The sequence below is a fragment of the Hippocampus guttulatus genome, chromosome 20 (genome assembly GCF_054856545.1).
Source record: "Hippocampus guttulatus isolate MCC_2025c chromosome 20, RoL_Hgut_1.0, whole genome shotgun sequence".
Taxonomy (NCBI): domain Eukaryota; kingdom Metazoa; phylum Chordata; class Actinopteri; order Syngnathiformes; family Syngnathidae; genus Hippocampus; species Hippocampus guttulatus.
The window spans coordinates 2,172,290-2,189,829 of NC_141280.1; the positions used below are offsets into that span (position 1 = coordinate 2,172,290).

Below are 17,540 nucleotides of genomic sequence, written 5' to 3' on the forward strand. Positions count from 1 at the left end.
TATTTTGTCATATCATTTTTGATCAATCACGGTGAAGACGTGTGCAAAAACAAATTCGAAGTCAACATTTGTTCATGGCTTCGTTTAATTTGTACAGTATGTAGGCATTACAAAAAAACGACTTTTAAGACACTGAGATGCACATTCCTTCTGCTCTGCTTCACGACTAGTGAACCTCTCCATTGTCAGTTACCCGAATGCCTGCTTGTGAACTCCCAAACTGCTTCATTGCTTCCATGAGCAACACCGCCAAGCCTGAATTTGCATATGGCGGCTTCAAGTTGTCGGATGCTTTGTAGATACCTGGCATTATGTGGGTTTGCATGAGCAAAGGGAGGGCTGTCGTACAGCACGTGCCGACACGCTATTTACCAGCCTACTGCCTGTATTTTAGCACCCACTATTTGCACGACATAATCTGACACAATGCTCATTTGCATATTGTAGGTCAGACGGTATCAGTGTAGTCGCCGGGTGTTTCAAAACGGCATCCCAGCTTCTTTTGTAAGTGTTTTGACTTTTGGAACTTCCACAGGAGGGTTTTACCAAACAAATGAAAAGAGACTGTAAAGAAAAAGAATTCCATAAAGTGTCATTAAGATAGAAGTCCCACACAAATAGTCAAGACACTGGCTGAAAGCGTATCGTGACAATTCAGTCCAGCAGCTGCGTATCTGAAGCTCACAACGCCAATTTCGGACCGCAACACAAACGCAAAAAAAAAAAAAATCCACCGTGCGACACTATCCTCTTTGAGATCCCCGCACCTCCATTGTGGTATACGAGGCACATACCCGAGTAAAAATAGCACCAGGCGTTGAGGGAGTGCTAGACAAAAGGAAAGAGGGCCATCACCAAGAAAGTCTGAAGCAGGCGATATACATACGGACAGCAGCAGTTCCTTTGATGTGGGCCTCCGTGGGGCCCAACATGAGGCAGGCCTGCGGAGGGAAGGGGATTTCCAACACGGTCTCCGGTATCACCCCCTACGTCTTTTCATCCTCTGTGGACATTACGGTTTAAAAACGCAGAGTGCCTACCCGCTGCACTGTAAAAGCAGTTTTTTTTCTCGATAAGCGGCATTCTTATCATCGCCTCCCTCTGTTGTTGGCGGTGGTCAGGTCCCGCGAGCAAAGATCCACGGGGAAAGAAGAACTCCCTGATTGATTCTGTCCTGCATGATAACGTGTGTCGCCACATAAAATAATTTCCATCCAGCCATACGACCATCGCAAAAATGTTTACGATTTTTGGCCCTGTCCATTTTCCGCGCAGATCAAGGAGAAAACAAATGACTTCAGGAAATGACCATATAAGATAAGAACGAGCTCAGCTTCGACCATGACTACTCCTACCGCTACTTGTATTACTCATTTGAGAATAATACTTCACAAAAGTCACTTGTACAAGGTTAAAAAAAAAAAACCGACTGTGCATTGTGTTTTGGAATTTCCCGAGGATTGATTGCTTTCAGCTGCCATTTTGCATGTTGCAGGTGGCTGTAACAATGGCAGTGAAAACGTAGACAAAGTGAACCCCACATGATTAAAGTAGGCCGTTATCAGAAGCGTGTTTCACCAGCTCTTGAGTATCCGACTGGAGCACAAAGTCCGGTTTGTTTTTTTGGTAAAACGCTGTGGGTGTCTAAAAGGTGTATCGATTCGTATAAGTGTGACTGGCGGGAATGAGGAACAAAATCTCTTCAGAAGCAGTTTAAATATGTGATCAGACATCTGTCATTCGATCAAGTTGGAATTTGTTTGAAGAACAAAAATTCATCAGTCCGTCCATTGTCCATCGATTTGATTCTCACTCCGGTCGCAAGTGAGCTTGGAGTCTATTCCAGCTGACTTTTGGCAAGAGGCTAAGGTACACCCTTGACCGGTTGCCAGCCAACCGCAGGGCGCATGTCGACGAACATGCACGCCTATGAACAATTGTCTTTAATGACCCTAAAATGAATGTTTGGGGAATTCAAGGAGGGAGCAGAAAATCCACGCCAGCGAGGGTTGAACATGCGGGAAGTCTTGCACACAGGAAGTACCCTTGTGCTCCCCGTAACAAAAACAAACAAACAAACAATAACAGATCTAATCTAATTGATTCTGTCAGTGAAAAAACGAACAAGGTAAAATGTCCATGAGAGTCTGACTCTTACTTTGACCAAGCACAGCCGGTCAGTTGCCGGTGTTGTGACTCGCAGGGTGGAGGCCCGTTTCCTTATTCTGATTGATTTATGTAACTCACAAGAGAAATGTGGAGAAACATCCCCTTGATGATCATGTGCCTGGCTGCGGAACAGGTATGGGAATGCAAATTCGTTGGGTACTTTCCTCCATAAATAGCTGACCGCTTCTGACATAAAAAGCAAAGAGGTGTGAACGAGGAAAAAGGAAATGTGTCATATCCCACCCTCGGGTCAATACCGCTTATTGTTGTCTGTTGGGCACAAAAAAATTTCCCACTGTTGACAAACTCAAAATCTTTCCTAAACCTATTTGGTCAATGAGGCCCAAATTTTGGAATTCTACAATGAGGAAATCTTCCAACATCCTGCAGGAGAGGAAACCCCCCCTTTTTTTTTTTCTCCTCTGCCCACGCCACAGACAAGCTAAACAGTCGATATTTTTAGCTGTTTCGCTAAATTTAACCCACTTACTGCCTTTTAAATCGCTTTGCTGTTTTTGAAAGCATTTTGTCCGCCACCAATTTTATGGTTAATGTCTTTTGTATGAGATGTTCAGAACAAGAGAGAGACGTTGTTTGGAGAAAGAATTCATCAGCCGGTGCTTCTTATGTCTGACTGGTGCAGGGTAGTGATTAAGAACAGGGCCGGCGGTTTTTATCTTCCCTTTGATTTTTATTTATTTTTTTTTCAGAGCAAAGAATCTGACGCGGCTCAAGCTGCAAACCAGACCGGTCTGTTTGTCTGTGTGGGGAAGCAGCTCGTGACACAAAGGGGGAAATTTGTAAGGACGAGCTGAGGGAGGCAGTCAAGCAGCTCATTGTCCCGCGCTGACGATCCAGTCGAACAAAGAGAAACAGTGAGAGCGGAATTCCCCCAAGTCAATTCAAACGTTTGCAGATGTGCGCCTGGCCAACCGCTACTGTACACATCTGGCGAAAGCATCCCGAGGAACCCTCACCTCGTCCTCGCTTTCCACCGCCGTCTCTCCCTTCACGCCTCGTCTATGTCACACTGCCCTCGGTCCTCCCCCCCCCTCCCCCCCCCCCCTGGAAAAAGCAATTTAGGAGCACGCACTGCACCGAGGCCAGCCCGGCGGCCCGTCAATCAGCTGCAGTGGATCGGCAGCCGAGTGCGAATTATAGGAAGCCTGAAAAGAGCGTTCTCTTGGCAGCAGGAGGAAAGATTTGGGCTGAGGGAAAGTTTGGGGGATTTTTTACTCTCGGCTTCCAAGTAGCTGTGCTACTGGAGGTCAGCGGTAGTCCAGCGCGCTTGCAGAATTGACACGCAAAAACGGGCAGGATTTGTGCACTCCTCAGGCTGTGTTACTTCCAACAAGTGCAAAGCACAAAGGAAGAGGACGGGGAACCGTATGGCGACAATTACAGTTTGGAAAGGATCTTGGTTTTAAGGCTACGGTTTCCCTTCGGGACAGTCATAGAACAAAATGCCTTGCAGTTATACCTCGCGACTTTGCTATGTTTTCTTACTGTTTTTCTTCCTTCTAAGTCAGACTAGTCCCCCCCCCCCCCCCCCCAAAAAAAAGATGTAATTTTTTGGTGGGGGATTTTGTTTTCCCCCCCCATCCATCCATCCTCTAATCTGCTGATCCTCATGAGGGGTCTCGGGCACGAACTGATGAGCTCTTCACTCTGTTCCCTATTCATTTATGTTCTTGCTAATTTCCCATTTCACTCTCTTCTGTTTATGCGGTTTCGAGTGAGACCACTAAAGTGTGCAATTTGGGAACTCGTTTTCTCTCGATTCTAACAGTGGTCAGCATGGCTTCTTTGTCTTTTCTCCGGCTTACGTTGTGCGCCGCCGTGTTTAGTTACTCCTCAACTTCCCTTGGCGATGATGGATGCTGCCTTCTCGTAAGTGCATTCGAAATGATGGGATGGAGGCGGGGATTAGCATCTTGAAAGAACATCCCCGCACCGTGGGTGTTTAAAAAGTTGGCTCGCGTGGGCCAGGTTAGCTTGGGACCTTCCCTGCGGGGATCTCGGGCAGCCGGGAAATGAGTGAGGCAGGGTGCGGCCCGATTATGCAATAGCACACGAATGGTTGCTGTTACTGCTTTCGAGAGACTGTTTTTCCTGTGTGTTTTGCACTGATATTCCCATTTGAGCGATGCTGTTTCAAAGACGTGAACAAGTTTGTCGCATCATCAAAAGCAAATTGTTTGTATGATGTCGTGTTGTCGTGTGAGGCCGTTGCACTTCCGCTCCTTGACCTATTCGACGTACCGGTACTGAACATTCCGTCCTGAAAAAAAGTGAATTTGTCGAGACATTAATTTCCAACATCTGAAAACTTTGTCGGCCAGACATTTTACTGCTCCACCGAGCGTGAGGGTCAGGGGACGGCAGCTGCGGGGGGGGGGGGGGGGGGGGGGGCGAATTTAAAAGCCACTGCAAACTGGAAAGCTGCCAAAATGCGAACAACATGCGATTAGCCCCGAGTTGATTTCAAGCTTTAATTCGATCTTTCAATCATTTATTGTGTCTGAATTTACCTTTAGACGTTTTATCTTAAGAGTATATACGGCGTTCATGCACCAAATCTGCATATTATTAATTTGATTTGTTTAAATGTACATCTTTTCATTGCACTGCATCAAGTCCGATTTTCGATTTTTGGGGCGGGGCGGGGTGGGGGTGGAGGCTACTGATTACAAACGATCAATTTGATTCCGATTCTAGCTTGAAAAAGAAATTCACCAGATGTTGCAGTTATCGGGGGGGGGGGGGGGTTAGCTTGGATTTGGGGTTGCTGTTGTCATCTGTGTTGCGATTGTCGTTCACCTTTCCAGAATAAGACACCCATGCGAGTCGGTCAGACTTGTTTGTAGGCGTTCAGGCGTTGCACACAGGCCAGAAGTGCATAAATGTGCGCGCACGCATACACACACACACACACAATAGCGGGAAATTCCCAACAAAAATTCCGCCCGAGCAGCGTGAGGACATTCCTGTGTTTTTCAGAACGTCTCATTGCTGAAATGAAAGTCACATATAGTGCTGTGGAGCCTTTTTCAAAGTCCCGAGTACCCTCAAGCTAGCAATAAATCTCCCCCCGGCCGGGGATATTGGAAGTAAGATTAAGTTTCCTGACAGCACTTTGGAAATCGGGAAGCATGAAGGAACTGGCAGGAACAGCGAGAGGGAATTTAGGTGTGAACATAAAGTAAAGTCCCACCCGTTAACGGGTTTTAAATCCCTCGATCAAGCTGTCGTCTTTCAAATACACAAAGTCCATCAGCTGTTGAATTCTTGGGAAGTTTTGTCACTCCAAATTCCCCCAGCATTCCCTGCAATGACATCACCACTCGGTGTCATTCTTTATTTATTCTCCCTTTTTTTGGACATTGACATAACAAACATGATCCATGAGAACATTTTTTTCCCATCCACCGAGAGTGCAAACATGCAATTAATGAGGGGTAAAGTCTTTGAGAGGGGGGATTTTTATAGGCGTACAGTAGTGTGTCGAACATGAGTCATGCTATTTCGTGGATCCTTCAGTCGCCATCGTGTACCGCAACTGCAGTCACCATTCATGCTTGCCTTGTATTTAGTCATACAGTGGTCTCATTGTTCCTTTTGAGCTTCATCACGCTGGTTTGATGCATCACTTTCCTTATTTGTTACTCGCACATGTCGTACAGTCGATCTGTCACAGTTGCCGTTGCTACAATACATTTCCAATCCTCGCATTGCTGACTTTGCCTTCACTCGGAAATGCGGACTCCCATAATTATGCTCTTAGATATATGTTTGTTTTTTTTAAAGCTTTCCTTCCCTTTCGGGGAACTAGAGTGGCTGCTGGTTAAACCTTGGATAGGCGAGCCAAGGACAGATGCTGAAATCAAGTCAAGTTTATTTATAGCCGTTAATGACAAAACGGTGTCAAGGGGCTCTTACGAGATCCAAATTCATAGAGATGCGTGACATCCCCCGCTCTAAAACCCCCATCTATGTGAGGAAATGGAGGGATCCACCTTCCAGCATGACTTGGCAGTCGAGTGGGCAAATTATTCACGATATGATTTTTTTTTTTAATGCCCTGCTGTGGAAACAGCTCCTTTTTTTCTTCTTCTTCTTTTTTTCAGGAAAAAAAATGCTTGGAATCATAGGCCGGACAGGAAGAACTGTTGCTACTGATGCTACACCATCAGTGACTTGAAATTGAATTTAAGTTTAAAAAAAACCCACACAAGAGCGTGAAGGTTACAGTTCAGAGGCTTTTGGTGAAAAACTAAAATTGCACTCTGTCAGTGCTGACCTGTGTAATTTGCAGATGGCTATTAAAAGACGAGGATTAGTGTGCTGCATGTTTAGGTCATCTCGTGAGCCACAATGAGATAGCATAAGAGGGGAAGACGAATTAAAGCAATGAGGTAATGCTTACATAGCTCATCGGTTGAAGCCAGTAGTTAAATCTGAGTTAAATACACGATTGTTCCAGAAAAAATATACTGAATGGACGGCGGATAAACAGTATTGTGACAGACTTAGATGACATTCTATCATAATCCATTTTTCCTTCTGTCTTATGCAGCATGTATGCATTTGGAGATTGGTTGCAACAGCCGATGAAAGGCAAATGGCTTGTAAAACGCTTTTGACGCTGTTGCAGGATCGTATCGTCACTCATCATTCAAGCGTGTGCGTATTTTATGTTTGCTCCACGCCCGCTGGTTCTCATTCTTGCGAGATACAACAAAGGTTTCCATGACAATAAGATAACAACTCAGTCGTAAAGGCACGAGTGGCATTCTGTGGACTTCATAGTCATCATGACTTGCTGGCGACATGCCTTTGGCTGCGGGTTCGGTCACGCTGCTAACGTTTAAGTGCTCTATTTTACAAAAGAGATTCACATTAATTAAATGCTGTGGTATAAACTTTTACACAAGGCAGCTCCACTTCCGAAATGAAATCAGGCCTGGTGACGGTCTTCTGACACACACATGTCTTGCCAAAGGGCCATGAGTCTGTCTGAATTATTTCTCCACAATGAATTAGATTGGCCCGTTCATTTTAGATCAACGGAAGCATTTCATTTAAAACGGAATGATTCGCTCACATGCGCTTTCAAAGTGTCTGGAGGAGGCTTTGAGTTACCCTTTGTGACTTTGACTTTCAAGAATTCTAATTCTATATTTTGGTTATTTATTTTAGAATGAGGGCGGCGCGGTGTTTGGCTGGTTAGCACGTCCGCGTCATGGTGCAGAGGTACGAGGTTCCATTCTGGCTCCGGCCTACCTGTGTGGGGTTTTCATGTTCTCCCCGGGCCTTTGTGGGTTTTCTCCGGGTACTCTGATTTTCTCCCACGTTCCAAAACCATGCATGGCAGGTTAATGGACCACTCTAAATTGTCCCTCGGCGTGAGTGTGTTTTGCTAAAAGTTACGTTGTCCTGCACAGTTTAACCATGTACATAGTGTGTATGCAAGACCTTTTTTTTTTTACTGTGTCATATTTCTACTAAAGCCTGCAAAGCGTGAAATCAAATGTATCTCCTTTGCTAAAGTCGACTGTTTATGCAAGGAGGCGAACAAAGGGTGCACTAGGCATTGCAACACGACCAAGTGACATTGCAGCCATATGTGTGCTTGCAACATGACAGACCACAAGCTAAAATTTAAAAAAAAAAAAGGAATGCTGTTCCCTGTATTTGTGTCAAAGTTAAAGAGCCAATTCGCACTGTTCCCAGCATTATGCTACTTCTCTTTATCTTCTTTCTCACTATGTAACTTGCTTGGCTCTACCCCCCCCCCCCCCCCCGAAAATAAAAACCCAAGCTTAAAGGAAAACTTTATAGTATTGATTTGCATGGACGATGAGTGCTTTCTGAAGCTATTAACATTTAAGTGAAAGTTCTGAGGCAAACTAAAACGGTAAATGGAACAAAATATGTTGCAACATTGACGATTTTGTGCCTGGACAGCCTGAAATAAGCGGAACTGCTTCCCACATATCTTCAAACAGACCGGGGGTGGTGGTGTGGGGGCGGGGGGTGTCTTTCACACACAAAGTGGAAACACTATACAAATATGAATGAGAGGTGCTTTCGTAGACTAAATTCCGAAGTAGAGGGGACTCAAAGAGATACCAAAAGGTTATGCGTGGAAAATAAAGAGTCAACCTAAAGGCAGTCAGCATAGGTGGAGGAGGTTAACCATTTAGGTCATGAAATTCCGTCTCATGAATAAAAATAAAATGCATTCTTGAAAATCCGAACCTGAAAGCTGTGCGCAACTGAATGATTCTCGCCCCTATATAATTTCTTCCTTGTTTTCATTGAACAAAAAATAGAGTTTATCAATTAAAAGCGGTTTAAAAAAGCACGACAAATATTCTTGTGCATCATAATAATGAAATGGTTTGCAGGATTGCTCCGGAACTGGAAACATGTGACGCACTCGCCATTTGAAAACACAATCTTACATTGTTCTACATGTACTGCTTTTGTGCTTCAGGACATTGCAGTCTGGACTTTTGTTGACTAAAGTAAATCATTTTAATCAATAATTCTGCTTTTGCCGGTACAGTACCTACGTATTCTCAAAGCGTTCTCCGTTTCCATAGAGACGGCAGGAACCTTTCACAGCGGATGTAGTTCTCGCCTAAGATGCTTCGCTTCCGGGTTGCAACAGCGCACTAGTCGCTTGCATATTGTTTCGGACGAACGCCTCTGCCAAGTTTACTTTGGAAAATGTCCCGAGGCTCAAGTGCTGGGTTTGATCGCCACATTACCATCTTCTCTCCTGAAGGAAGGCTTTATCAAGTCGGTCAGTATGTGTCGTGTTTTGGAAAAGTTGCACCATGTTTGCTAGCCAGCTAAATGCGCTGTCATGCTTCGGTTAGCTCCCCGAACTGCTTGCAAATAAGGCATTGCTGCCGCGAAAACATTACAACGTGTTATATTAATTCATATGGCGTGCACTTGTGTTGGCAAGGTTTTGGTTTGACAACTACGATAAATCCTACGAAAGCCAAACGGCGAGAAGCAGCAATTTAGCGACAAGCTAAAATTTAGCGTGTCAGTAGTATCAGTGATGAATTCATTGTTGTTGTATCTTTCGCACAACGGAGTGTTGTCATCGTAAAATTAATGACATTTTTATTGATCGGTTTAGTTTTGAGGTTGATCGCACAATCTTTACTTGGTCTGAAGAAAAATGAAAGTGAAAGTATCACCATTCTGAATGCGTGTAATCCAACGCTAGGTAATTACGCTAAAATCTATAAGATTTGTCCATAATGGAAATAATAATGTCGGAAAGAAATACTGTGCACAAAAAGAGACCCGTCGTTATTAATTTGTTCATCGACGCTCATGTATGGTGTGTTATCACTTATCCAAACACACCTACCCATACAAAGCAGCTGTCTGTCTCATGAACGTAAATGTGTGACCATCATCCTGTTTCCCACTCACAGAATATGCTTTCAAGGCTATTAATCAAGGTGGACTCACATCAGTCGCCGTTCGTGGGAAGGACTGTGCGGTTGTCGTCACACAGAAAAAAGTACCGGTGAGTGGCATATTATATGGTCCTGTGCCTTTCTAGTTGTAATCTTGATCTTGAAATAGTAATTGAGTAGACTTATGACTTGGAGAATATTATATTGGTCATTGTGGACACGCCCTGGCCCCTCTTTTGCACTTGTTTCATACTTAACACTGATGCTACAGTCTTTGTCAGTTATCAATTGCATGTTAACTGAGGTCCATTGATCGTCAATGCCAACCCTTTTTTTTTCTTTGACAGGACAAGCTTCTGGATTCTGCCACAGTGACCCACCTTTTCAGAATAACAGATAACATTGGATGTGTAATGTCAGGAATGACAGGTAATCAAAGAGAAGACACTGACACGATCAATACATTTCATCTGTCAGATGTTGGGGTTTATTAACATAATATGCTCCCAGAAGGCTTGTCTGCACTGCACATTTTTTGGGTTTGTTAATTCCAGACTGTTTGTCCTCGCTGCTGCCGCCTCCCGCAAAAAGTCACAAAACTAACGATGCATCAAGCGGTGTTAATAATGAGTAAAGCCTCAGCTAGAAAAGAATGTTATCTGTCTTATATAGCCAGGGAAGTGATATTTTTCAAAGAATGACTTTGTTTTTTTCCCCCTCCCAAATATCATTGACAGCTGACAGTCGGTCCCAAGTTCAGCGCGCTCGCTACGAGGCAGCCAACTGGCAGTACAAATACGGCTATGAGATTCCTGTGGACATGCTGTGCAAGAGACTTGCAGACATCTCTCAAGTCTACACGCAGAATGCTGAGATGAGACCGCTGGGCTGCTGTAAGTAATGATTACAATCAAACAGATCGTCAAATAGTTGCCTCCATTCTAATAGACGCTTTGCCTTTTAATTGGCGCTGGTTGCGTCGACCGCTTAACCCCGAGGTCGCACAAAGCATCGCCGTTGTTGTGGTACACTACACCTGGAAGTAATATAACGTCATTGCCGCTTGCCAGCGGTAACTTGCCAGTCAAATAAACAAGAGAATAACTGGATATCCGTAAACAACAAACAGAAACGTGTTGTCATCAGAGGTTGCGCTCCGACATATGGTGCAACTTCCTCAAATGTAGAGGCGTTCTTGAAAGGGAAAAAAAACATAGCTTTATTCTTTTGACAGAACAAACCAGGAGAACTGGGTTCAAAATAAATCTATTATATCATTTAAAGCGTTACAATTGCTCTAATTACGTAATGGCTGAAGTTACTTTTTCATGTGGCGACGCAATGTTAAAACATTACTCCTTTTGGGGGTGGGGGGTTGGTTCGGCAAAATCAAGATTGGTTTTAATAAATGGCTTCAGCTTCGCACAGCAGAAGGATTAGATGCCCATAGCCCAGTACAGCAAAAGGGTTGACGTGTAATTGATCCGGTTTATTGTTGCAGACACTAAGGAGCCCTGGGGCTCCTTCCTGCAGATCGCTGCTCAGTACGCCACATCAAGCGTGTCCTTGCTATGTCGCACCCGCAGGTATGATTGTGATCGGCATCGACGCGGAATGCGGGCCGCAAGTCTACAAATGTGACCCGGCAGGCTACTATTGCGGCTTCAAAGCCACCGCCGCCGGGGTGAAGCAGACCGAAGCCACCAGCTTCCTGGAGAAGAAGGTGAAAAAGAAATTGGACTGGACCTTCGAGCAAACTATCGAGGTATTGTGAACCAGAAGTGATACGATCCATGTCCAGTGACTTTTTGAAGTTAACATCCTCGAAGGCTAGCCTGTACATTCCTAATGAAATCCCCCTCGTGCTTCAACTCTGTTTTAGACGGCAATCTCTTGTCTGTCAACTGTCCTCTCCATTGACTTCAAACCCTCCGAGCTTGAGGTGGGCGTGGTTACGACGCAAGACGCCAAGTTCAGGTAAAGATGGCTCTCCATGTTTCCAAAAATAACAATAACAGGAACGCAGTTTTCACAAAGGGTAGGAGTTCATCTTAAATGGGAGTGCGGATCTGGAAACGGGCAAGGTGACGTCATTACGAAAGAGCTTTGTCTTGATTTAATCCTTTGCCTTGTGTGGATTGGAATGTAATTTGCGTTTTAAAGTCTGGCAGTACAGTGAAAGCAAACTCATGTATAAGTTTGTCTGTATATATGCTCTCATGTAACCATAAAACTATGGGCTCTATGACAGCTGGCAGTAAAGCCATTTTATTAGAAACTTCCCAAAAATATCAACGTAATTTCTGCAAAAGGTCCACTAACAAAAGTGGCAACTGCAACAATCTGTGTGAAAGGGGCTGCCTGCCATCATCGGCCCATTTCCTCTTTCCAGGATTCTGACAGAGGCCGAAGTGGATACTCACCTGATGTCCCTGGCAGAGCGGGACTGAGCGAGAAGAGGAAGCGTGCCCTGTTTTGAATTTAGTAAGAGCAAGGTGGGATATTCTGCTCTCACAATGGAGGCTGGCGCTATCTCGGTTTGCTGTACATTTCCCACACCGATACATTCAACGATTAAAAAAAAATGTTTTGGAGTAAAATAACTTTGGCCGTATTTTTATCTCTTTGGCATGACATGCGATTTGTTTGTTTGCATTGAGCGCCATCGATTTGAGGTTTTCAGCAGTGGCGCTCATGTGACTACATCCGGCTTCATCAGAACCGCTTTCGTGTGTCAAATTTAGAAGTGGCAAAAAGCTGTCGATGGGAACGCTCGCAACTTCACTTCCTGTTGTAGAACTTAAAAAGCACCAGAATCACATGACACTCTGAAGTGCGCTTCAATGGGTTTTTTGGGGGGGTGGGGGGGGGGGGTCACTCCATGAGCAGATTTGACCTTATTTCGTCAAGGCACTGTACATGTGCGCAAACCATACAGATCCAATAACTTGAAATCTCAGGTCACAGGTTTTGTTAACTTACCCTGCTTAAAAATGCGCTAACGTTTGCGCGAACGTCGCGGCAATAGTGTATTTTGGGGAAATGGCGGCTTGTCGTTTCTTTGAGTGACCAAATTTGTCATCAGTCAATCTTGATCAAAAATGATGTCATCAATTCGTCAGTCCGGTTTCTTCCAGTCTTCAAATGATTAGTCATCGTCCCCACCTATCGCTGAATCACAAATCAAAACTATAAATCCCCTCTCAGATGTCATGTTTTCCGAAATCAAGGAATCATTTTCGGAGCTCCCCTGTCATGTGGAATTGGATGCGATTTTAAAAGGAAGCAGATGAGCCGCTTGGAAAAACCCGTCAAGTCCCGCGCACGTGTACATGGCCCACTCATGTTTACAGCCCTGCGGACAATTCTAGACCATGTAATGTGTCGCGCTGCTATTAAATCTTATCGTTCTGGGATCTTTTGAAAAGGGCCGGTTCAGGGCAGGCCTCACAGTTGTACTGGTCAAGGTCATTCTTGGACCAAAAAAAATAATTGATAACCAGGATTTGGATGGATTGTACTTTCCACGTTTCCAATTCACTGTGACTAAGCAACAAGTTGGCGCCTTTGACCTTTCCTCTCAAAGTGCGTCTTCGGTTCCTCGTGTAGCGCGACAGCTTTGGAGGCAGGGCGGAATATTCAGCACGTTGTGTGCGCCGCCATGGGACTTTTTGCAGCGTGACTCACACACTGTGAGCTCACCCCAGACCGCTTCGTGGGGTTGAATCGGATCGTTTTGGTCCATGTGTCTTTCAAAGTGTGGCTCATAACTCAGCGCTGTCAGTTTATCTGTCGTGACTAAGTGTGGTTGTGTTCCAGTAAAAATGCCTCACACAGGAGGGATCTGGAATTCACTCTTCACAAGTTTTCTTTTTATTTTGCATGTTATTTCATTGAAAGTGTTTCATTTCACAACATATTTACAGGTACAAAAATAATATCTCTGTATTTACAATTTACTACAAAAGACCAGTCTGGTATATTCACATCATTATACCCTTCTACGGTATTGCAGGGAGAACACATGGACCGTTATGGTCTCGCCGTGCATTCTGGGTGCTGAGTTCTGATTTCTGGATCGAACTAGACCAGATGCCGTCTTCCTTCTTGTGATCGCCGGGCCAGCACTCGGCGGACGTCCCGGGCAGGTTTTTGTCCTTTCTTTGGGCCGGGGTTGGGTGACCTGATAGCAGCTCTCGACAGCGCCAGTGGCAGGAGATCTTCGGCCTTTACTTTCCAAACTTGATGTCATCGTACAACTGTCAAAGAAGCGTCAACATTTACAACCTTGACTCGAATATGGAAATGCTCGCCATGTGAGCGGCTGTCATTGATGGACACCGACCTCATCCTCAGTCAAGTCCAGATCTTCCATATCGCTCTCGTCTGATTCGCTGTCGGGCAAGGCCCTCAATTCCTGTGCCGTCTTCTCATACAGCTGCCGGCGGATGTCGTCGTTTTGCCGTCCGTAGGTGAGGTGGTACGGCGTGAACCCGCCGTAATTGAGGCAATTAACGTCAGCGCCGAGGTCGAGGAGGCGACGGACCAGCACCGGGTTTTGGACGTCCACCGCTAGATGGAGTGCCGTCCTACCGCTGCATTGCTCCTATAAACCAAAATGAATGGTTACTTAGCTACGTCGCTCCAAACCGGACTGGTCGCTGCAAACTTGACTTGAACTTGATGACACCCACCTGTGCGTTGATATCCGCGCCCAGCCCAACTAGATTCTCCACTAACGAAATGTAGCCGTGAATCGACGCTACGTGAAGACAGTTTTGTCCTGGAAGGCAAAAAAAGCCCACAAAAGAAGAGCAGTTCAGAACCCGTTCTCAGAGAAACCAGCCTTGCAATATTTTTCTTGGCAGAATTCCGAACTTACCACTGTAGTTGGGGAAGGAGATGATGGAGGCGAGGTGGCGCTGGCTTGTCTGGGTGATGACGCCGAAGCAGGCGAGGGAACCTTTCTTGCAGGCTATGTGCAATGCCGTGTTGCCGCAGTCGTCGGCCAGCCGCGGGTCGCAGCCAGCTTTCAGGAGCCGTTCCACCAGGTGAGGTTGCTCCGTGATCACGGCTAGGTGCAGCGCCGTCTGCAAGTCATATTTATTGTGTGTTACGCCACCGTTCACTTCAGCAAAAAGCGTCTTGGGTGGTTTCGGCGATGTGCTGGTTTGTACCTGTCTCTGGTGGTTCTGTGTATTCAGGAAGGGGTGATTGTGGGACAGTTTGATCATCTGTTGGGCTCGATCGGCGGCTTCGTGAATGATGGCCAAGTGGAGAAGCCTGTCAGAAAATGGGAGAGAGCTCAGTCAAAATGAAAGGCTCGGAGGAAGTCGCTCCGGTGAGATTATAAGGAACAACGCCTGTGCAACAGGAACGTTTCGCAAGAGTGGAGTTTTGTCGGGTTGTTTCCACCAGTTGCGGCTTGACGCTTTATCAGTTCTTGGCAGTGGGCCAGGGACTTTCCCGAGCCCGCAGAGCGCAACTCTTAAGCGCCGCCCAGACTGCCGCGCTCAGCCAAAAGTCGACGCGCACGCGCAAACGCACTTTACGCTCCGCATATTTCGTGCAAGCTTCGTGTTTTTCATGCATAGTGTTGTTGCGTTGGGTTAAAAGCCGGCGGGTGTAATTATTCTCGATGTCTTGCACCAATTGATCCATTTTAATGAATTTGCAAAGGGAGTCGAGACAAAAATCCACTTACGTGTCCCCGTCCTCGGTCACGACACCTCTCCAGGGCTCGTAGTCGTGAACGAGCTCCTCGCTCACGCGCAAGTGCTCCAAGTCGCTCACCAGCTCGTCCTCCTTTAGCGATTCTAAGCCGCTGTCGAAGCGGTCGTCTTGGCACGGCAAGGCTTTCCCGTGCTTGGGCTCCATGTGCTCGAGGTCGTTATAATCCATGCTGCGATCGCTGGGAGCTACTCCGTGGACGTCCATGGTGGCTGTCACAAGACAAGTACACGCGTACGGTCCAAAGGTCAGGAAGAAGAGTGGCTCGGAGAGGGCTGGCGCTGCGGGTTTTTGTCAGCGCGGCTGGGTGGAGCCTCTGTGGGGATTTCCAATTGACTTATCTAAGACAGGGAAATCACACAGGCAGGGCTGTGCTTTTGTGAGAAACCCCCCCCCCCCCCCTCCTCATCCTCCAACCCTCAAGTCAAAATGAAAACTTGTAGTTTCCTATTAGACACCTCCAGCGTGTTCGCGAGGGGGATGTTTGATTGTGACTGGTGGCCATGAATGAGATGGGGACAACCTCTTTTGGGCTCTTCAAGAATTCCCTCTTGCCTGGGGGAAATTGGGGCTTTTTTTTTCCAATGTACTGTATTTTTCCTTTGAGCGACTTTTGACTGATATTTGCGATTATTTTAAATGCACTCATCCGTTTGCCAGTTCACATAATCTTATCATTTTATGACCATAGCCTGTGTGCTATAGAATATCAACAGTAATCATATAGGTGTGTTTTACTTATAGTGGTTATAAATAATGAAATATGACACGGGGTGTTGGAAATGTGTTTTAATTTGCATGAGGTTTTGTTGTGAAGTATCAAGTACAACTTTATTGTCACATGTGCTGTATGTAGCAGCACAGATGAAATTTCCTCCCTCTTAAGATAAGATAAGAAAACCTTTATTAGTCTCGCAATGGAGAAATTCCCAATTCACAGCAGCAAAGTTATCAAAGGAAGAAGTAGAACAACAAAATATAGGAGCTGCTGGAAAGGCAGCCACTGTCGCGGCGCCATTTTGAAGTCAAAATAACAAAAATAACACAACACAACACACCACATAGGACACAGACAGTTGTGCAATCTTCACCACTTTTCTGCATACATTTTGTTGTCTGAAGCAGTTATAGATGAAAGAGGAGAGGATCAAAGTGTCCTTTCAACAGTGGATCAGAGACGTCATGCTGAAAATGTGCACACGTCTGCTACAAGCTAAGTTTTGAAAGCAAACACGAAGCTGTAGCGTCCATTGACGAAAAGAGATTCGTTCACTTCTCCTGTCCCACGTAATCCGCTTCAAACTCCAAGCCGCGACTCCCAGTTCCAAATCCGCATCGGCGCTCCGCGCTAACGCTCCTTTCTTCTCATCGTCGGCTCCTCAAGACTTACATCCATCCAGACGCAGACTGTTCAACAGCACCGATCTCTCCGCTGAAACAGACAAATATGCAGTGAATGTCACATATAAAGTACAGCCGTGAACACAGATGGATGAATATAACTGAACATGTTCAGTTACATTCAGTGCTTGCAATGTTGTATAAACTTGCACTGCATCATACAGAGAGATGGGGTTTTTTTTTGCCCGTACAGGATTTGCATAATTTGCTCGTGTACTGTGCCGAGTGTCCTTGAACTATCCAATTTTAGGTAGGAGTTTCGGCATTGGATTGTTAAATGCGCTTTTTATTTTACACCAGCATTTGAATTGACAATCTGCAGTATTAGGCCATTAACACAATACCTTTCCAAAACGTCCCCGTGTCTGCTCATTGTATGCAGAGGAGGGGTGGGGGGGGGGGGGGGGGGGGGATTCTCAAGTTTGTACAGTGCAACTCTTGTGAAACCAAGCCTTCATCGCATGTGCCAGAAGAGGATGTTTGGGACTTGCCTTTCTTTGTAAATGTGAACATAGACTGCAGACTTTTTGCTTTGAATTCTGCATGACTTGCGCTCGGACTTTTCTTGGTATTATGACTTTGTCACACCAAGTGTTTGACAGTAAAATGGAAACGGAATGGATATGGTGTTCGAGTTGTTCTACCTGCTCTTGAGCTGCCTGATTTGTCATTCCCGGGGGATTTACCTTTGCAAACATAGCAACGGTATCCAAGCAATCAAATCTCCTATACATAGTGGGAGATCTGCACAAGCGCACGCCATCCAAACACACCCAGTGGGGTGTTGTGTGT

The 17,540-nt window shown here is 45.6% G+C and overlaps 2 protein-coding genes across 2 annotated transcripts; one reads left to right on the forward strand and one right to left on the reverse strand.

Moving 5' to 3' along the window:
• The first annotated feature begins 8,812 nt into the window (after positions 1-8,812).
• On the forward strand, positions 8,813-12,220 carry LOC147187472 (proteasome subunit alpha type-6). The gene is made up of 7 exons (XM_086100976.1): positions 8,813-8,980; positions 9,633-9,727; positions 9,965-10,046; positions 10,355-10,510; positions 11,204-11,382; positions 11,500-11,594; positions 12,010-12,220. The coding sequence occupies exons 1-7, from the start codon at positions 8,905-8,907 to the stop codon at positions 12,065-12,067; spliced, it is 741 nt and encodes a 246-aa protein (XP_085957102.1). The 5' UTR covers positions 8,813-8,904; the 3' UTR covers positions 12,068-12,220.
• Positions 12,221-13,467: 1,247 nt separating this feature from the next.
• On the reverse strand, positions 13,468-15,623 carry LOC147187473 (NF-kappa-B inhibitor alpha-like). Its single transcript, XM_086100379.1, has 6 exons — positions 15,322-15,623; positions 14,795-14,900; positions 14,500-14,707; positions 14,312-14,400; positions 13,963-14,223; positions 13,468-13,876 (listed from the first exon to the last, which is right to left on the reverse strand). Exons 1-6 carry the CDS (start codon positions 15,552-15,554, stop codon positions 13,847-13,849), a joined length of 927 nt encoding a protein of 308 aa, XP_085956505.1. The 5' UTR covers positions 15,555-15,623; the 3' UTR covers positions 13,468-13,846.
• Between the last annotated feature and the right edge of the window lie 1,917 nt (positions 15,624-17,540).